The sequence below is a fragment of the Primulina huaijiensis genome, chromosome 6, assembly GCF_012295235.1.
Source record: "Primulina huaijiensis isolate GDHJ02 chromosome 6, ASM1229523v2, whole genome shotgun sequence".
Taxonomy (NCBI): Eukaryota; Viridiplantae; Streptophyta; class Magnoliopsida; order Lamiales; family Gesneriaceae; genus Primulina; species Primulina huaijiensis.
The window spans coordinates 15,665,302-15,686,960 of NC_133311.1; the positions used below are offsets into that span (position 1 = coordinate 15,665,302).

General features: G+C 34.1%; 2 protein-coding genes across 2 annotated transcripts; both read left to right on the plus strand.

The window, feature by feature from the left end:
• Positions 1 to 3,244: 3,244 nt before the first annotated feature.
• On the plus strand, positions 3,245 to 5,209 carry LOC140979288 (large ribosomal subunit protein eL14z-like). Its single transcript, XM_073444632.1, has 5 exons — positions 3,245 to 3,371; positions 3,484 to 3,585; positions 4,094 to 4,223; positions 4,629 to 4,741; positions 5,033 to 5,209. Exons 1-5 carry the CDS (start codon positions 3,369 to 3,371, stop codon positions 5,087 to 5,089), a joined length of 405 nt encoding a protein of 134 aa, XP_073300733.1. The 5' UTR covers positions 3,245 to 3,368; the 3' UTR covers positions 5,090 to 5,209.
• A 4,104-nt stretch (positions 5,210 to 9,313) lies between these two features.
• Positions 9,314 to 13,016, plus strand: LOC140978743 (protein argonaute 7-like). The gene is made up of 3 exons (XM_073443958.1): positions 9,314 to 9,876; positions 10,163 to 11,390; positions 11,471 to 13,016. Exons 1-3 carry the CDS (start codon positions 9,531 to 9,533, stop codon positions 12,927 to 12,929), a joined length of 3,033 nt encoding a protein of 1,010 aa, XP_073300059.1. The 5' UTR covers positions 9,314 to 9,530; the 3' UTR covers positions 12,930 to 13,016.
• Positions 13,017 to 21,659: the final 8,643 nt, after the last annotated feature.

The following is a 21,659-nucleotide window of genomic DNA, read 5'->3' on the forward strand; positions in this document are numbered from 1 at the left end:
AACTTTATTTGACGACCAAATCATTTTAAAAATATAATAACATTTTAGTCAATAACCTACAAATAATATCATAAAAAATAAGTTGACCTAGTTGTATTTTTCAAGAAGTTTTGGTCCAATCTATCTCCTTGTTTTTATTTATATATTGCAAGTGTTACGCCAAATCAAGTGATGTTTCTTTATTATTATTATTATTTTTTAAAAAAATAAGTGTCAACCATCATAGCTATTATTCACAATTAAATCTATTTAAAATCCAACATCAATTATATTGCTAATTTGGCTATAATAAAAAAATATATTAACAAGGCCAATAAATCAAATAACCATAAAATAAATATATTTTACAATATATTTGCCTTCATCGTTGGGTGAATTATTTTTAATATCGAAATTCAATTGCATTACACCTAGGAGTGTCAATCGGGTCGGGTGGGTCGGGTTTTGGGTCAACCCGCGAATTTTTTTCAACCTGGACCCAACCCGAACCCGAAGCAACCCGAAAACCCCCAACCCGATCACGAACCCGTCTAACCCGAATCAACCCGTCTAACCCGAAATATATTTATTTATTTTATTTTTTTTAAAAAAAATAAATGAAAAAATTTCGAAAAAAAAATTATAATAATATTTTAATTTAAATAAATAATAACAAAATTTTCGATTTAAATTTGAAAGTTTAACTGTAGAAAATTAAAAGTATATTTACTAAATCAAATAAACAATTGTTAAAAAAATAAAAAATATACAAAATAAATATTAAATAATATACAATAAATTTTGTTCAAACATACAATATATAAAAATATNGTTTTATTTAAATTCAGAAGGCAGTTGTTTACTATTTAAATAAAAAATTTATTTTTCACAAATTTTAAAGTAGTATTAGTTATATTATTATGAGACGTTAAAGGTAGAATCATTATTTTATATATATAACGTCATATTAATTATTTACCATTTTCATTTATCCTCTCTTATCTTCATATTATGTGTAGAATATATGTCAAGAGGTTTTGATAAAAGTGTTTAGTGTTGGAAGATTATGCAGCTTTAGCCCATAAGGCATGATGCGATACACAAATTTTGATTGAATTATTTTTTGCAATGGCATGTATAAAGGATTTTAAGAAGCTCCTATTTTTTCTCGCAACCTTATTAATAACATAAAAACTTCTACAAGACTATCTAATTTCACGAAGAATATTTGAAAAGAATAAGACGTTCTTGTCAAGAGAAGAATGATATCACATTGAACATTGTTACCACAATAACATATTCAATGTCGTGAAAGATTTTTCATTGATCAAATTGATTAACATATTATTGAACAAAGAATGAAGCTCTTAACTCTCAACTTAGCTTTGAATCCTATTGGTGGTTTCAAATCTTTCAGCATTGATAATATTTACTCTTTCTAAAAAATTCTGTCATAAGAGATTTTACTTGAACTCAGTTAGATGTTTTGAGAAGACAATTGGAGCATTATGAGTATGCATTTTCCCGTCAATCAAATTTTCAGAATGTTGATTTTTTTCCTCAGTTATGTCAACTATTAGTTGAAACTAGAAGATCAGATAACTTTTTTTTGGTTGATAGATTGATCTTTTTAGTGTTGACACTTCCAGTTTCAGCACCAACCACATATAGAACATTTTCGGTAAGGAATCTTATGAAGATAACATTTCGTAATAAGATAGACAATGATTTTCTTTCAAATTATTTGATTGTTTATATTGAGAGAGAGTTTTCTGATTTGATAAATGTCGAATTCGTAATATATGAGTTTGATAAGAAATATGGCAAAGTAAAACATAATATCAATGAATTTGATTGCTTGTATTTCTAGTCAAGGGCACAATTATAAATATTCATCATAGTGGGAATAGAACATAAACTTTATTTGACGACCAAATCATTTTAAAAATATAATAACATTTTAGTCAATAACCTACAAATAATATCATAAAAAATAAGTTGACCTAGTTGTATTTTTCAAGAAGTTTTGGTCCAATCTATCTCCTTGTTTTTATTTATATATTGCAAGTGTTACGCCAAATCAAGTGATGTTTCTTTATTATTATTATTATTTTTTAAAAAAATAAGTGTCAACCATCATAGCTATTATTCACAATTAAATCTATTTAAAATCCAACATCAATTATATTGCTAATTTGGCTATAATAAAAAAATATATTAACAAGGCCAATAAATCAAATAACCATAAAATAAATATATTTTACAATATATTTGCCTTCATCGTTGGGTGAATTATTTTTAATATCGAAATTCAATTGCATTACACCTAGGAGTGTCAATCGGGTCGGGTGGGTCGGGTTTTGGGTCAACCCGCGAATTTTTTTCAACCTGGACCCAACCCGAACCCGAAGCAACCCGAAAACCCCCAACCCGATCACGAACCCGTCTAACCCGAATCAACCCGTCTAACCCGAAATATATTTATTTATTTTATTTTTTTTAAAAAAAATAAATGAAAAAATTTCGAAAAAAAAATTATAATAATATTTTAATTTAAATAAATAATAACAAAATTTTCGATTTAAATTTGAAAGTTTAACTGTAGAAAATTAAAAGTATATTTACTAAATCAAATAAACAATTGTTAAAAAAATAAAAAATATACAAAATAAATATCAAATAATATACAATAAATTTTGTTCAAACATACAATATATAAAAATATAGGTAATATTTTCAAAAAAAAAAAATTTGGGTCAACCCGCGACCCAACCCGAAACCCGTCGAACTCAGCACTAACCCTAACCCACCCAACCCGAACCTGATTTTTTTCGTGTAGGGTTGACGAGTCGTGTTGCATTTTGACACCCCTAATTACACCATAGATGCACTCGATTAAGCTATCCGGAATTTAATCAATATTATTAATTAATTTTTTGGAAAATATTATCTTTGAATTTATAGATTATGAACAATAAGAAGTGAGTAATGTTTAAAAACATAAGTGAACAACTGAAATCAGAAGTAAGTGGTGTTTGATTAAAAAATTAGTGAATCTTGTCGGGTTTCGAGTTAAACGTTGACCGAAAATATAAGAACTACCAACTTTTTTAAAAAAAATATATGAACGATCAACAACTTATTTTAACAATTTATAAGCTCGATAAAAAAAATTTAACCAAACAAAATTTGAGAGTTGAATTTCGTAAAACAAACTTTAAAAACTGTACAATAATCCATCACAACAATCTGGATCAAATTTAATTTAGCCCAAGAGTAAGCCCAGCCCAGAACGCCTGCAAGCCCAGAAATCGGTACCAACTCCGATCTTACCCTAGTCTGTATTTCCCCCTCCCTCGTACAACGCCTCCACGAGTGATCGCCGAAAAATGGTGAGTTCCCCAAAAGCCTCCTCCGCCGGAGGCTGCAGTTCGTACGGTGATTTTTTTGGTATAATTTCCTTTTGAATTCAGCATACCTGATTTTTTCGAGTGTAATGTGTAGCCGTTCAAAAGGTACGTGGAGATCGGGAGGGTGGCATTAGTCAACTACGGGAAGGACTACGGGAAGCTTGTCGTCATAGTCGACGTCATCGACCAGAACCGAGTATGTATATTCTGTTTACTTATTTTCTACTGCCATACGATTTCGTGTTTCCATTTCCGGGATGCTTCGGATTACTGCCAAGTTGTATTTGCTAAATATTGGATTTGGATTAAGATTTTAGGTCGGATTTATGCTACGGATATTTTTTTCTTTGCTTTCTGCAGGTTGATGTAGATTTTAAATCAGTCGAGCTGAATTAGCAGCTCTAGTTACTTATCTTTTCGCATGATCAAGAATTAGCATTTGTTGAATTTCGATGAGATTACGAGGCATCGTCATTGCTTTGGCGTTCATAAGTGCATTGATCAATTTAAAATGTAGAAAACAGTAAACTATTTTTCTTGTTTTGCTTGATCTATTTATCAAAGGGCACTCGCATTTCAGCTACATTCTACACTCGTGGTTCAGAAGGGATTGAATTTAGTGGCATGATTCTTATTTGTTAGATAATATCGTTTAAGATCGATCAATTTTAATTTTTTATCCGGATGAGTTTATCCAATGACAGGCTCTAGTGGATTCACCCGACATGGTACGTAGCCAAATGAACTTCAAGAGGCTTTCGCTTACTGACATCAAGATTGACATCAAAAGAGTGCCGAAGAAGAAGACACTTATTGCTGCTATGGAAGCTGCTGGTGGGTATTACTTGAATTATAAAACCTTGGTAGTGCTTGGTAGTGTTTCTATTTTCTAATATTTTTTAGAAAATATTTTCTTTAACGCGTTTACAGAATTTGAATTCAGGGATTTGATGTATGTTTGGTGATGCTTTTAAAAAAAGACATTTTCTATTCTAGATATGGAGCTAGGACACATTGGGTCTTTTTTAGGTTGTTAGAAATAAGTATGTATCTTAAAATTGGTTTATGAGTGATGTATGTGATGTGATGAAAATGTATTTTTGTGAAAGAAAAATAAAATATATGGATATGTTTGTATTTAACAGAAGTCATAACAATTCCAGAAAACACAAGCAAACATAGCACTCGCGGTACTTAATTTCATTGATTTTAATTGAAGTGTGGTGTCGTTTCTCGCAGATGTCAAGGGAAAGTGGGAAAAGAGTTCCTGGGGGAGGAAGTTGATCGTGCAAAAGAGAAGGGCATCCTTGAATGATTTTGATAGATTCAAATTGATGTTGGCCAAAATCAAGGTACACAATGTTTGTGCTAGTGTGCTACCATAGCTTTTTCTTGATATCATTCATGTATGCCATGTAAAGTGAAATGAGTAAGAAAAGGAATATGAATTGAATAACACTCACCCCACAAAAGTTAAACCGAAATTATCCGAAAGGGATAGTCACCACTTAAATATTGGACGCCTTGGTGTTTGCTCTTTTTTTTGATGATTTTTTAGCTGTTTCGATTCGAAATATTTGTATTTAGCATAAAGGTTATTTATCTGGCATTGGAGTCTAACTGTTGTTATTGTGAAACTACAGAGAGCAGGAGTTGTAAGGCAAGAGCTTGCGAAGCTTAAGAAAGAGAGTGCGGCTTAATATCGAGTTTTTATTATTTTTGTTTATATTTACTCGGAGATTTTTCTTGTTATGGAATCAATTAAGACAAAGCACTTGATTTTATGAAAGTGGTTTGAAAATCAATTTTTTGTTATCCCATTGAGTTCTGGTAAAATCACGTATGCATGCGGTTGAATGAATGACTGAATTTTAATTGTTTGGATAAATAAAATTCAAGATAACGTTTGGGTTTGATAAATTTTAATTTCAGTTAACACTAATATCATTTGAAATTCATTTTAATTTGTACTACTAATATGTAAAAAAAATTATGAACTTAAGATTTAATTATTGTTTCATTTAAACAATAAAATTATAATCAGATTACATGATGTTAGGCCTAAAATCTGCAATTTTCAATACAAACACATGAATGAAATTCATCTCTTCGAGTTAATGCTAAGTGAATTTAAAATATAGTCTACATAAAATTGAGCAATTTTCAAAACAATTGAATGGATTTCAACTATCTTCAAGTTTAATGTCATTTGAAATATAAACTTTAAATTCATCCTCAAATCAAATTCTCTCGGTCAAATTAAATTAATCGATTCATACATCACGTAAATAAATGAACAAATTTCTGGAGTTTGAAGTAATGACATTATTAAGATATTTTAGTTCAATTGATACCAGGTTTCAAGGATCCAAGTACTTATCTTGGAGGTCTTGTGATCGAAAGCTGAGGAGACACGTACTCCACTGCTAGAGATGGAGAGTTCTGTGAGTAATGACGCATATGAAAAGTCCGTGAGAGAAAGCCCAAGATCGAGATAGTACATGGTTATTACATACAAAAAAAAATTGGGGGTAAAAACTACTTTAAAAAAACTCTATTGTTAGCTCAAATTGATTTGTCACATCTAAATTATAGTGATAATGAAGTTATTTTTTCAGAATTGGTCACGTGGCGCAATTTTCATGTCTTATTGATTGCGAGAAAGAAGCAACACTCCACAACAACACGAATATAATTTATATATCAAACGAAGTGAAAAAAAAGTAAAATAAATTTATTTACATGATTTAATTAATATTCGTAGTTTATTTTAAAATCTTACAATGATGGATCATAAAATGTATTAGAATCATAAAATGTATTATTTACCCCAAAAACCTCAACGAAAATTCCCTCCGCAATAGAAATCACAAAAAATTTTTGTGAGACAATCTCAACAGTCAATTTTGTGATACATATATCTTATTTGGGTCACATATGAAAAAATATTACTTTTTATACCAAAATTATTACTTGTTATTATAAATATGGATAGTGTTGACTCTTGTCACGAACAAAGATCCGTAAAATCGTATAAATTTATATTTTTCAAAACGAGAAGGAACCCAATTTTCCAGTCAATGTAACACACCCTTCGGTAATCCACCACCACACAACATGTTGACAAAAGTTGAGGCAGAAGGGTTGCTAAAAGGGTAAGTGAAATTATATAATATTAGCTATAAGGAAGGATGGATTGGGACAACAATTACGATTATTTTATGTTACTGAGTATTTATATAAGTAAATGTTTAAAATATTGTTTATATTTCCAGTATGTAAATAAAAACATGATAATTTTTTTTGTTATTCTAAAAAGTGAGAATAGATTTTTTGAATGACTATATAAAATATTGTATTATTTTTGGTAGATTTTAAATGACTCCCTCCCAATTTATAAGACACTATTTACTATCAAGCACTACTTTAATTTCAATATGATAAGGAAAATGTATATAAAAAATCTTGAAATTAATTTTTGAAGTTGGATATAACACTCTATAATTAAAAATTAGAACAATGGTATTGGTGTTATTTTCTTTAATTTTTGTTATAATTTCACGTAATTCTTGGACTTTTTATGTTTTTTTTTAAAAATTTTTCTTAAATTGCAATTTAAATATTTGAGGGAACCTCAAAGAAAGCCCAATTTCAAGCAATAAAGCAAGTCAATGACCAAATTAAAGTTAATAATAGCAACCGAAAAATTTGTGGCTCTTTGAAGATCATTGGGCGGCTTAATTGGCAATGGTCAATGGATATGACTTCATTATGACATTTCCTCTAAAACATTTTAAAAAAATGATTTATGAAAAATTTAAAATATGGTTTTCAGGAATTTTGAAATGAGATCTCAAGTTCGAATTCCAATTATAATACATAAGATCGAGACTCTTTGAAAAAAAGAATGTCAGAAATTATGTTTCTAGTAAATTTGATTTGTTTTTCAAATCAATTTATTAAATGTAATTATTTAATATATTATTTTAGAATCCGCCTACTCCTTCGCCTCTGCTAAATTCAAACCAATGTCTAATTTTGTAAACATTCTAACATCAATGTTTTATGACTCCACGGTTATCGAAATCCAACTTCTATTGTTATAAGTCATTTAAAAAGCACAAAAAATCTTGTGAGACAGTCTCACGGATCAATTTCATGGGTCGAATATTTTATTTGGGTCGTCCATGAAAAAAGTATTACTTTTTATGCTAAGAGTATTACTTTTTATTGTGAATATCGGTAGGGTTGACCCGTCTCATAGATAAAAATTCATGAGACCATCTCACAAGAGACTCACTCTTAAAAAAATTAAGTATCTTTAAACAATACAACAAGGCCTTTCCCATTTTCTTTTAGACAAAGGTACGGATGGTAATAAGGCGGGACGGGGACGGGTCATTACGGGTTTGCCATCTCTATTCTCGTCTCCGAATTCCATCTCCACCCTCATATCCGTCCCGATCTCCGCAGTTTCGGGTTCAGAGCTGAAGTCGAAATTGCGATCCGAATCCGAAACTGCGAGGATCAACTTCTCATCATCGTCCCCATCTCCGTTTCAAAAATATTAATGAGACAAGGCGAGAACGGGTTTTGAAATTTTATCAAACAAAAATTTATTATAATCTATTATTATTAGTGATAATATTATTATTAATAATAATATTATTAATATTTTAAAAATAATAATATTATTATATTATTAATACTAATAATAATATTATTTTATTATTGATATTACTTTCTAGACAGAGATGAAGAAAATAATCACATACCCGTCTCAAATTATTTAATTATTTAGAGGATTTTAAAAAATATCCGAATCCAAACCTAAACCTGGAAAAATCAGAGATCTCTATCTCTGTTTTGAGTTTTCTCCACGAGATCCCAAACCCGTAAGAATAATTGTCATCCCCGGACAAAAGAGACAAAATCCTCGGCTATAATCTCTTCTCAATGTTGGAGTCAAACAATGTAAAAGAGAATATCACTCTTCAAATATTTATTTACTTAATTAATTTATCCTTTTTTCTTACAAATTTATTACTCGATTTTTTTTAAATCCGATATTGGTTATATATTATTATATTGCATATGTTTTTATCCCATTTTAATTAGTTCACTACCACAATATGTCATATACCAAATGTATATCTAGTTATTGAATTAGAAAAAGAATCAGTATGAAATATCGATATTTTTATTAAGTCAAAAACTTGTGTGAGACGGTCTCACGGGTCGTATTTTGTGAGAAGGATATCTTATTTGGGTCATCCATGAAAAAATATTACTTTTTATGCTAAGAGTATTACTTGTTATTCTGAATATCAGTAGGGTTGATCCGTCTCATATATAAATATTAGTGAGAACGTCTCACAAGAGACATACTCTTTTATTAAAAGAAGTTACTCATTTTGTTAAAATTTATTACCGGAGCAATAATAGTTTGAAAGTAAGGTTTCAATTTTAATTTGTCTTTATATTTTTATAGATTTCACATGTTCAAATCAATTTTGAACTGTTGAATTTTACGTTAGATAATATCATTACATTAACATGAACTCAACCTAAATGACTTCTAAAATATTTGAAGTTTATTTTTGACTGAATAAATAATTTTTTCTTGAAATACTCACCTCTAACCTCCCAATTATCCAAAACTGAGCTTCCTCTACCAATAAGCTTTGTAAAATATTCCTTCAAAATTTTAAAAGTAAAGATTTCAAATTAAATTATATTCAAACCAATATTCTGTATTCACACAAATATAAATTTTTTTTAATATCTTAATTTAGAAGGTGGGGAAGACTCCAACTTGAGTCATGAGAAATTCCGATGAGATCATTAGACCAAGCCCTCGATCTCCACAAATATATAATTTGAGAATCAGATATATCATAACATATGGCATATTTACCAAGAAACACAGAATTCGAGTGAACAAATAGAACAAAGCTCTCCACAAAGAACAGAAGCTGTTGCTGTTTTTCCCAAAGGGAAATCAACCTACAAAGCCAAGAACCTCTCTCTCTCTCTGTGTGGGGGCATTGACTGTAATTTCTGGTTGAATAAGTTCCCTTTCTCTTTCATGCAAACAGTCCCTTTTGCTGACTCTTGCTGTTTCATCTCTCGAGCTGAGTTATGGAAGACGAGGAGTCCAATACCGCCAAAAAATGCGCCTCAAAGACAAGGAGTTTTACGGGGAATCGAAGTGCTCATGCCTACCATTATCACCAACAGTTGTTGCAGAGTTCCAACAGGCTTGCTTATGGCTATGGTTATGGTTATCAGAATCTGCACCAAACTTACCCAGCTTTGCTTCCTCTGCCTCCTTGTCTACCTCTTCATCTCACGCTAAGCCCACCTTTTCTTCAAAACCACAGCTTTGAATCAAAAACCCAATTCCGGAAATCCTCGTTGGAGAAAAATAATCCTCGTACCGCGACTTCTTCTGATTCCCATGTTCGACATTTCTCGGTTTCTCAGGGTAATTTCGTGATGTTGAATGCCCTTTTCTCTTGTGTTTATTGATTTTTTTTTTGTTTATTCTCTTTTGTGTGCTGGACTTCAATCAAATGAGAGTGTATTGCAATCATGCGTAATAATGTTCGAAGAGTGGATAACGGAAAAGGTGTTTTTGCGGTCAAAAGTGTGACTTTTTTTAACTGTTTTTAAGGCTATTGGTCAAGTTTATGCTTTCTGCTGAGGTTGTATTGATAAAAAATTGAGTCAGTGATGTTTAAGTTGCTTCGCTAATTCCATGAAGTTTGCAGCTGAAATTGAGATCCAGAAGAAAATTAGTCTGCCCTTTGATAAGAGAAATGGAAGAAAAACTGCGGATGCTAAACCAAAAGTATTGGCTGTTGCAAGAAGGCCTGACTCCGGCGGGGTGGAAGGGAGGGCTGTTAGCCTCCTTGCCAATCATTTCTTAGTCCAATTCGATCCATCACAACGAATTTTTCATTACGATGTCGAAATTTCTCCGAATCCCTCGAAGGAAATTTCTCGAATGATCAAGCGTAAACTCGTCGAGCAGAATTCAGCGAGACTATCCGGTGCTCTCCCGGTCTATGATGGTAGAAGGACTATCTATAGCCCTGTAGAATTCCAACATGACAGGCTTGAGTTTTATATTAGCCTCCCTATAGCTGATGGTAAACCGGTTTTAATGTGTGTAGAATCGATGAATCCGCAAGAAAATATGCAACATAAGATTTTTCGAGTTAGTATGAAGCTCGTCTCAAAGTTTGATGGTGAATCCTTAAGTGGCTATTTAAATAAAGGAGATGGCATCACTCCCCTTCCCCAAGAGTATATCCATGCATTGGATGTCGTATTGCGGGAGAGTCCAACAGAAAAGTGTATAGCGGCAGGGAGGTCATTTTACACGAGTTTGATCGTTGGAGAAAAAGAAATAGGGGGTGGAGCAGTTGCACTTAGGGGATTCTTCCAGAGCTTAAGGCCAACACAACAAGGCCTTGCTCTAAATGTAGATTTCTTGGTCACAGCTTTTCATGAAAGTATCGGAGTGATCCCTTATTTGCAGAAGCGCTTTGATTTTATGCATGATATCTTTCAAAACAAGGCCAGAAGTTTGACGAACGAAGAGAGGAAAGAAGTGGAGAAAGCAATGAAGAACATTAGGGTCTTTGTTTCCCATAGAGAAACCGTTCAAAGATACCGAGTTTGTAGCTTAACCGAAGAAGTTACTGAAAATCTATCTTTTCTTGATAGAGATGGGACGAAACTAAAAGTTGTTGGCTATTTCAAGGATCACTATGATTATGATGTGCGGTATCGAAACTTGCCTTGCTTGCAGATTAGTAGGAGGAAAGCATGTTATCTACCTATGGAGCTTTGTGTAATTTGTGAGGGGCAGAAGTTTTTTGGTAATCTCTCGGATGATCAGACTGTGAAAGTACTTAAAATGGGTTGTCAAAAACCTCGAGAACGCAAGAAATTAATAACCAGTGTTATGGAAGGATCATTCGGCCCAACTAGGTAAAATTACTAACTTATGACATTTTTATGGATGGTATTTTGGCTTGTGATTAATCCATTTGTTCTTCTTGTTTTTCCAGTGGTGATCATGGAAAAGAATTTAAACTCGAAGTTTCGAAAGAAATGACACGATTGACCGGTAGAATTCTTCAGCCTCCCAAACTTAGGCTTGGAAATGGTGGTCATGTAAGAAACCTGACTCCTTCACGTCATGATCGACAGTGGAATCTTTTCGATAGCCATGTCTTTGAGGGTACTCGGGTTGATCGGTGGGTGATTTTAAGTTTTGGTGGCACCTCAGATCAAAAGTCTTGCATTCCAAAATTCATAAACCAGCTGTCTCAAAGATGTGAAAAACTGGGCATTTTTCTCCACAAAAACACACTTGTCAGTCCAATCTTCGAGTCCACGCACGTCCTTGGAAATGCGAGGCTTTTGGAATCTAAACTCAAGAAAATTCATAAAGCTGCCTTCAACAATCTTCAACTGCTTATCTGTGTTATGGAGAGGAAACACAAAGGATATGCAGATTTGAAACGAATTGCTGAAACGAGTATAGGAATCGTTAGCCAGTGCTGTTTATACTCGAATATTGGCAAGTTAAGTACACAGTTTCTTGCGAACTTGGCCCTTAAGATCAATGCCAAAGTTGGGGGATGCACTGTTGCACTTTACAACTCATTACCTTCTCAAATCCCAAGGCTCTTCAGGCAAGACAATCCTGTGATCTTTATGGGTGCGGATGTGACACATCCCCATCCGTTTGACGATTATAGTCCCTCAGTTGCTGCTGTTGTTGGAAGCGTGAATTGGCCTTCGGCAAACAAGTATGTTTCAAGAATGAGGTCCCAAACGCATCGACAAGAGATTATTCAAGACCTTAGCACAATGGTAGGAGAAATATTAGATGATTTTTACGAACAACTCTCAAAACTTCCACAAAGAATCATCTTTTTTCGAGATGGGGTAAGTGAAACACAGTTTGAAAAGGTTTTGCACGAGGAATTAGAAGCCATTCGACATGCTTGTTCAAGATTCCCGAATTATAACCCTCGGATCACTTTCGCAGTAGTGCAGAAACGGCACCATACTCGGCTATTCCCTTGTGATCAAACCGATCCATCTTTCACAGAGAATCACTTCTCGGATGAAAATGTACCTCCTGGAACCGTGGTGGATACGGTGATAACTCATCCAAAAGCATTTGACTTCTACCTCTGTAGTCACTGGGGTGTAAAGGGTACGAGTCGGCCTATTCATTACCATATTTTGTGTGATGAAAACGAGTTCACGTCCGATGAAATACAGAAGCTGGTTTACAATCTTTGCTACACATTTGTGAGGTGCACCAAGCCTATTTCTTTGGTCCCTCCTGCATATTATGCTCATCTTGCTGCATACAGAGGCCGGTTATATCTTGAGCACTCGGAGTTAAATGCCTCAACCCGAACATCCGCTGTTTCTAGGACATCACCGGCTAAGACAACACCTTTGCCTAAACTTGCTGAGAATATTAGGAAGTTAATGTTTTACTGCTGATATAAAATTCTCACTTCTTTAGTCCACTATTATACCTTTAAAGTTTAAACTAAAAGATGGTGAATTTTCAAGCTTATTTGCATTACTCTGGACTATCATATGTTAAATCCAGTTCAATTCAACTCTTTTGGCGTAGAATGTGCATAAAGAGGATATGGAAGAAAAAATCTTGAGAGTTTTTATGCAGTAAGTGTGGGCCAAACTGAGTCCTTAAATTTAGAAGCTGCAAGGTGCATTCACTAGTTCATTTAATGCCCAGTCAAACCACAAGTCTCTTCATTTTGAATTCATCCGGAATTTTTTAGTATTCTATTCAATATGTATATTCAAAACTTTTTTTTGTCCTTTTCAGATATAATGTGGGATAGTTATTTTCAAAAACTTAGTTTGACCAAAGTTATTTTTCTAAATTTTCCACATACGTTTAAAGTTAATATATGTATTTTGCGGATTCAAGATTTCAATTCCTGTTCAAGAAATGCAAAAAGTGACAAACAACAAGAAATTTTCCAGAGGTGGTTTGCCTTCATTCATGTTAAACCTTGGGATCAAACACACTATTTCATATAAATAAATAAATATAACAAAAAATATGAGTAGTTATTAATTATCTTGCGTAATGACAAAATAAAACATCCCAATCATTATATGACAGGAACCCTTAAGACTAGGCATGAAACTTGTTAACTAAATAAGTACAAAAATTCATATGAGATGGTCTCATCAATAAAAAAAAATATTCTTTTTATTGTAAATATGATATTGATTGATCCGTCTTACTAATAAAAATATGTGAGACCGTCTAACAAAAGACATACTCTTAAATAAGTAAATGCATTTTTATGTGAAGGTTGTACGTTTGGTAGATTATCAACTTGAGAATGAGTCTATCCCGAATCCATACAAAATGAGTCCATCTTTATACTGGTTACATGAACAATGGTATCATAGTAAAATTGTCACATGTCTCGTGTAATGAAAATTTGTCAGATGATGAGATAAAAATTTTGTACACACGTGCAGGTGACAGTTGGATGCAATTATATATTATATTATAGGGTTAATTGAGATTTAGTAACTTTTGTAAATAAGTTTGGGTTTTAGTACCTGCAGAGAAAAAAATTCTTTAAAAATACCAAAATCTCCCTTATAACCTATTTTGATTTTAATTGATCCCCGCGCTTTCGAAAATGGTATCAGAGCCGTAGGTTAATTTATTTCAAACACAAAATTAATTGTTACAAAGAAACGAAATGTTTGAGGAGGAGAATTTCGAAAATTATGAATCCGAACTTAGGTTCGAGAAAAATAATTTACAAGAATTATTCCAATATTTTGTAATATAAACAAGGGAATCTAACTACTGTTAGATATCAGAAACAAAAAGGGAAGCATCAGCATCCTCAGGTAAACTTATGATTCAATCTAATAAGTTTATGGAAATTATACCAGATTCTTCTAAGCTCTCTTTAGATCTTAGAGAAATTCAGAAAACAGTACAAAACTATGGCAATATGCTATATTTTATACCGCAACGAGTTGAAAAAATCCTTGAAAACCAGGAAGAAATTCTTGGAATATTAAAGGATATTCAAACAAGAATTCAGAAACTAGAACAACAACCAGGTTCTAGTAAAAGATCTTCAGGAGGATGGTTACCACCATCATTTGGTACTGAACCCTTGTTACATCAACAAGGAAAGGCCAGAGTGGTTTCAAAACCATTAACTGAAGGAGAAAAAATGATCAATCTGATTAAGTCGATCTCAGAAAAGAAATTAATCTGATGACAACTTTAGAAAGGATTGGTCTAGAGAATCTACAAGAGCTTGCGGAATCCTTCGCAAATCTCAAGGTTGTAGATCTTAAGATGAATGTAGCAGGAAATGAAACACCTGCTATAACTTGGTCATCTTCACAGGAACCACCAAGGGAAAGTGTGGGATCTCAAAATATACACATGAGAGAATCTCAAACTGATTTCCATACTGGTGGAGGCTCACACCCTGCGGGAACAAGGACAAGGAGAAATCAAATTCCCTTGCACCAAACCCCATATGGGAAAACTGTTTTAGTTCATATACATCCTTACGGGGTTATGCTTAACCTTGATGTATTAGATTTCAAAAACAGGGAAGATCTTATAGATGACTGGACATCTGCTATGAGAATCGCAGCAGGGACACTTGATCTCAACATAGAAGGATTCATTAAACTTCTAGAAATGAGTCTTATTGGATCAGTAAAAATTGCTTGGGACATGACTTCGGTGGAAACCAAAGAATCAGTCCTAGCAGGTGAATCTCTTAGCGAGATTGCAGGAAGAATGGCTACCCTGTTTAAAGCACAATTTATAGGGGTAGACTATTTTAACAGTCAAGAAACAGAGAAAAGGAAGAAATATACTCAAGCTCTGTATAGTCTTGAATTTAATGACATCTGTTTAGTAGATGAATCCATTATGTTATTCACTAAATATAGATGGAATTCGGGAGTCGAAGAAGACATAGCTATGCAGCTTTTCTTCGCAAAAATGCCAAGTCCCTGGAGAGAAATGCTCATAAGGGAATATGTACCTATAAATCCAGATACATTGGCACGAAGAGCCTCTTTCCTTAAAGGAAAATTGACAGAATGGTGCCATTTGGCAGCATTACAAAAGAATTACAAACGCTTAAGGGGTATCAACAAAAGAACTACTTTGTGTTGTAAGGAAAATGATCTTCCAACAATTATTGGAAGTAAACCACAAAAGCATAAAAGGAAAAGTTTCAGAACTCATCCTTATGCTAGAAGTGGAAGAAGTTCTTGGAAACCAAGAACAGTATGGTCTAGACAAAAAGCCAGATCTTATAAATCTGGACAAAGAAGCGGACCATCAAGAAGTAGGATATCCTCCCAGGCATCGAGTACATCTCGAAGCACAGGAAGAACACCTACAAAGAAAACTTTCCGAAGGGCTCATACACGAGCTAATGAAAGTTTTAAGGACTGTAATTGCTGGACATGTGGAGCAAGAGGACATATCTCGACTAACTGTCCAGAAAATGAAAAAAGAGGTATCAAACGCTTCGATCCAACTCCGGATATTGAAGAAGCAGTTTATTACCAAGATCTTATTCAGGTATACCGATTTGAGGACATTGCCTCAGATGAAAGTATATATGAAGAAGAAGAAGTCCTAAGTCAGGAAGAATCCGATGGAATTGAATCGGAATCTGACTGAAAACGAGGTGTTTCGACACGAAACACATGAAGATTTGTCTGGGTTCTTTAGCCAGACAACAATATCCCATAACATGGTTCAAAGAATCATGAAAGAAAATCCTAGTCTACAGAGATATCAAGGATTCTCTGTAGGACAGGTAGAGAAGTTCTTAGGAAATCTTGGCCTAAGAAACAGAAAGCATCATCTAATCTATAAAGTTTCTAGAAGGGAAATGGCAATATCAATGGAACTTACGGGAAATAGAATGGAGATGCAATTAATTCCTTCTGAGGAAATAAATGAGGAATTACAAAAACTCAAGATCGAAGTAGCAAGGACTATGTCCTGGATCCATATTGGAGCAATCCAAATTATGATAAAAGCTACTTTCAAAGAAGGTATTGATTCACCCATTGATATTGCTATATGCGATAAAAGAATGGGGAACCTTCAAGATTCAGTACTGGGAACTATCTCAGGAAATCTCTGTGCAGGAAAGATTGTAGGAGTTATCTATCCAAGGATAGCCTATAACCTGGCAGATCGGGATTTTAGCCGAGCCTTGACATTACATCAAAATTTCAAGGAGAAAAGGCTAATGAAGGAAGGTAATAGACCATATTCTATTACCTATCAAGTCTCATATGCTTTATCTAATACACATCATTCAGAGTTGTTTATTAGAAATGAGTTTATTGAGATACCAGAAATATTCGGAAAAGTTGATCAGGCAATTTATCCAGAACGAATTGAATTTTCTGTAATACAGGAAACAGATATCCAAATACAAGACAAACCGATTCTACAAAGGAATCAGAGTCTTAGAGTGGAATCAAGAAGACTATCTTTTCAGGGAGATAGAATTACAAGCTACAGATGGGGAAAAACCCCTGTTCAAGAAACCCAACAGGAGCTAAAAAGTTTTTCAACAATAGGAAAGCTTAGATGCCCAGAAGGGTGGAAGGAAGTCGAAATAGTATTTGATATTACGAAACAAAGGAATCAATTTCCTTGTAATACCATCTACTATTTAGAACAACCTATGATAGGAACTTACTAAGGAATGATCCAAGTTGGAGAATTGGAAGTTCATATCACAGGAATTCCAGGAAAAGAATCAGATCAACTGATTCTTGGACTAGAGTTTCTTGAGGAACATAAACCTTGGAAACGTTTAGAGTATGGAATGAAGTTTATGGCAGAGGATAAGACTTGGAAAATCCAATGACCACAAGCCCATTCTCGATATACATTCCAGTAGGAATGTTATATGAACAATATAAGACAGAATATTTTGCTGCTTATATTGATTCAGGTGCTGGCATTTGTACAGCAAAACGAGGAGTTTTTCCAAATAATTTGGAAGAAGAATTACCAAAGATTGCTGGAAGAGATTTTTCCAGAAGAATCTTAATCTTATGTAAAGGGATTAAGATGACTGAAATAATGATTGGCGGTGCTGGGCAAACACCTTGGTACAAGGTGAAAACACCACCAATTTATTTTCATGATACAGGAGCTGACATTTTACTAGGAAACAATTTCCTACAAATGTTCAAATCCTATACTCAAGAAAATGAGACTAGAAGATTAGTGTTTACAACTCCTTGTAACCACAAAATTATAGTCCAGAGACTAAGAGAGGCATTTTATAGAAAATTGCCGATCCAGTTTCGCAGCAAGCGTGGTGATTCAGGACAACTCCTGAACCCAAAAATGAAATATTCCAGAAGGTTCGGAGAAACAATGCTCCAGTTAAGAGCAGATAAAGAACTCCAACCAGAAGAGATAGAATGCCTTAAGATAGCTCTACATAAAAATGAAGTAGAGTTTGAATCTAAGGTATTACTGGAAGATGTCAAGAAGAGGATCAAAGAAAATTACAATGAAGATCCTTTGGCATGGTGGGACAGAAATCAACTCAAAGCTTGCCTTAAAATCAAGGAAGGCAAAGAGTATGAATTTGTCCGTTGCAAGCCTATCCCAATGAATATCATTGACCAAAGGGATATGCAGATTATAATCAAGGAACATTTGGACCTTGGATTAATCAAAGCAGGAATGTCACCATATAGTAGTCCAGGTTTTCTGGTAAGAAATCATGGTGAGATAAAAAGAGGTAAACCCAGATTAGTTATTAATTATCAGGAAATTAATAAGATTCTGGAGTTTGATGGGTATTTTATACCTAGTAGAGAACATCTAATAAGTTGCATACGTAATGCCAAGATATTCTCTAAATTTGATTGTAAGTCCGGATTTTATCAAATTCGGATGCAGGAAGAAAGCAAGAAATTCACAGCTTTCTCCACACCTCAAGGACATTATATTTGGGAGGTATTACCAATGGGATTGGCTAATTCACCCCAGATATTTCAAAGAAAAATGGATAATCTTTTTAAAGATTATTTTAAGTTTATGTTTGTTTATATTGATGATGTTTTAATAGCATCTAAAGATATGAATGAACATGTTAAGCATTTGGAGATTTTCTCCAATGTTTGTAAAAAAGAAGGACTGGTCTTATCCGAGAAGAAAGCAGTCATTGCAACAAGGAAGATTAAATTCCTCGGAATTGAAATCGATGAGTCAGGAATAATTCTGCAAGAACACATAGTAGAAAAGGTGCAGAATTTTTCAGAAAGTCTCAAGGACAAGAAGCAACTTCAAAGTTTTTTAGGAGTTGTTGATTTTGCTGGGATGTTTATTAAAAACCTAGCAAGACATAGAAAAGTGTTCAGTCCATAATTGAAAAAAGCTGCTAGATTTATATGGACAGACGAACACACAAAGGTATTAGTTCAATTAAAGAAGATTTGTAAGAATCTTCCAAAAATGGCTATTCCTCAAGATGAAGATGATCTGGTATTATATACTGATGCCAGTGATCATTGGTGGGCTGCAGTTTTAACAAAGCTCACACCAAATGGAGAACAACCATGAAGGTATTGTAGTGGGTTATTCTCAGATGCAGAAGCCATAAGATGACATATCAACGAAAAGGAATTCTATGCAGTAAAGAGGGCTTTTGAAAAATGGCCATTATTTTTACTTGCAAAGAAATTCACTTTGAAAGTTGATAACACACAGGTGAAAGCTTTCTTAAGGAATAGAATTGAATCTAAACCTGAGAAGGCCAGATTATTAAGATGACAGGCATTATGTCAAAATTATATTTTTGATATTATGATAATTAAATCTCATGAAAACATTCTTGCAGATTTTTTAACAAGAGATGGACAGCATTGACATTGATGCTATTATCAAGATGCAGAGGCATTTGAGGGAACACCTTGAAATGCTTCAAACCGAGTTCAACAAGTTGGCCGTAAACGCAGAAGTTGCGGGAAGGCTACAACAAGCCGATAAGAGAATTGTCTCTGATCGAATTACAGGATGTTTACAGGCATATACTCAGTTATGGTCTGTAATGCAAAGGCCTATCCTCCAAGGCATTGAGAAACCATTGGTTTCCCAAATGGAGAGTTTTCGAGTACAGGACTCTATACCTGTAGCGGGGGATTCAAATACCCCTTGCACAAGTGTTAAGTCGGGATCATCTATAGATGAGTCGGCTAAAACAAAAATTGAGACTCCAGATCCTTATCTCGAGTCCTCAAATCAACCCTTCACCTCGGGGATCGAAGAGGGAGAGATCAACCTTAGGCCTCGTACTGACAAAGGCAAAACCAAGGTTGGTACTAATGAAAATGTAATTTCTCCATTTCAGGTTTACCAACAGAATTGGGAGAAATTAAACACAAGAATTGGCATCAACCCAGCAATGGTTCGAGTTGATGTTGCAGGAAAATATCCTAGGGTATGGATGAAACAAAATTCATATCCAAAGGAGGTCAAAGCCTGGTATGAATTTGGGGCTCTTGCCTCAGTTTATACTACTTCGCCCAGCTTCCCGGAAATATCAGCATTACCAAAATGGATTCAGGAAGCTGTTCATGAGACTTGGGCAAATAATGATCATTTGTCCAGAGGAAATGTTTTGGAGCTATATTTTTTCAGTACAGCACCAGAACCAGCAGGAAAAGGCTTACACGGAGCCTTTCATTTTATCAAGCTAAGGAGGCCAGACATGAATTCTCAAAAATTTATAAAGGATCCTCCTACAAATGAAACCCCCTTAGTCTCTTCATTTAATGAAGATGACATATCGACCAGGAGAGCATGGGGTATCTGGGTCTGTCTCACGGAGATGGACAAAGTCAAGTTTCCATTTAAGTTTTACCAAAAGTCTTTAAATGGATCATTCCTGTTAAACACTATGATAGGAAAAACTACAAGCTTTGCAGAAGACCTATTCGAGAAGAAAAGAAATCTTTTGTGGAATAGCAAGCTGCCGGCAAGTAAAGAGACTAGCCGAAAGTTCTGTAACATGGCACACATAAGAAAATGGTCAGAAAACATCTGTCCTGAATGCCAGAATCAGAAAGAACCGGAATTCGGTAAATGTTTCAAACCGAGATCTGATCGGAAACATTCTACCGAAGCAAGGACAAGTGGGGAAGGACCACATGCACATTTTCCTCGAGGATACAAAAAGCCCAAGATTCCTCGACAAAATTAAAGGGGACATGTGACTAAACCCACTAACAAAAAGAGGACCACCATGTGAGTGGAGAAACAGGACCACCAATAATCGGTGGAAAATGATATAAGAACCACTAATAATGAGTGGTAAAAGACAAAAGAACATTGGATACTTTATTCAAAAAAGGAATCCAATAAAGAGAACAAGAAAACTGGTCCCGAAATTTTATCTATAAAAAAGGATAAATAAGAACCAGTTAAACACACCAGAAGAAAACTTTAAGACGTATCGTGTATATCTGAAAGTTTTAAAAAGAAGAATCAAGTATAAGAGGAGTGAGGCTGCAGCTCTCAGGAAAATTATAAAGATGTATAAAGAAAAAGAAGACGAGATTTCAGCGGATATCCTCCAAGCCCATCTCGACTGGTACCTGGGAGAAATAAAAGACGACGAAAAGTTAATGTCTAGATTAATAATCTAGAAAATAACATTTCAAGAAAAGTAGGACCACTCAACCACTCAAGGGTCCATATGCAAGCTGTAAAGGCTCATCAAGATTTGAAGTCCGAGTTTCAAATCCGAAGAAGCCTTCTATAAATAATGCAGAAAGAAAGAAGTGAAGATCATCGAACATTTTCCTCATTTCTTTCAAAACCAATTGTAATATTTTCTCTTTCGAGTTTATGTGTTTTCAAGTTTCGGCTACTATAAGTAGCTAAGCAAGTTCCTCCTCCTCTACAGGAGGTTTCAATGTAATAATAAATGTTTGTGTTTGAATAAAGAGATCTTTGCTCTCAGCCCCTCTCATGTATTATTTTTAAAATTTTATCTTTTATTGTACACCCTAAGGTAGGAAACGAATTAGGGTTGTGCTAAGTGCTGCTGAAGGAATCTGAGTCTGTAACCATCGGTTGCGATCGTGTGGTTGGATTGTGAGGAGCAGTCCGTAAAATACGGTGGATATAACCCGGTGGCA

Excerpts from the sequence above, each read along its gene's own strand:
- LOC140978743 (XM_073443958.1), top strand. The coding sequence starts at position 9,531 with ATGGAAGACGAGGAGTCCAATACCGCCAAAAAATGCGCCTCAAAGACA. Across the intron at positions 9,877-10,162 it reads ACATTTCTCGGTTTCTCAGG|CTGAAATTGAGATCCAGAAG; the intron begins GTAATTTCGTGA and ends TGAAGTTTGCAG. Across the intron at positions 11,391-11,470 it reads GGATCATTCGGCCCAACTAG|TGGTGATCATGGAAAAGAAT; the intron begins GTAAAATTACTA and ends TTGTTTTTCCAG.
- LOC140979288 (XM_073444632.1), top strand. Across the intron at positions 3,586-4,093 it reads ACGTCATCGACCAGAACCGA|GCTCTAGTGGATTCACCCGA; the intron begins GTATGTATATTC and ends ATCCAATGACAG. Across the intron at positions 4,742-5,032 it reads TGATGTTGGCCAAAATCAAG|AGAGCAGGAGTTGTAAGGCA; the intron begins GTACACAATGTT and ends GTGAAACTACAG.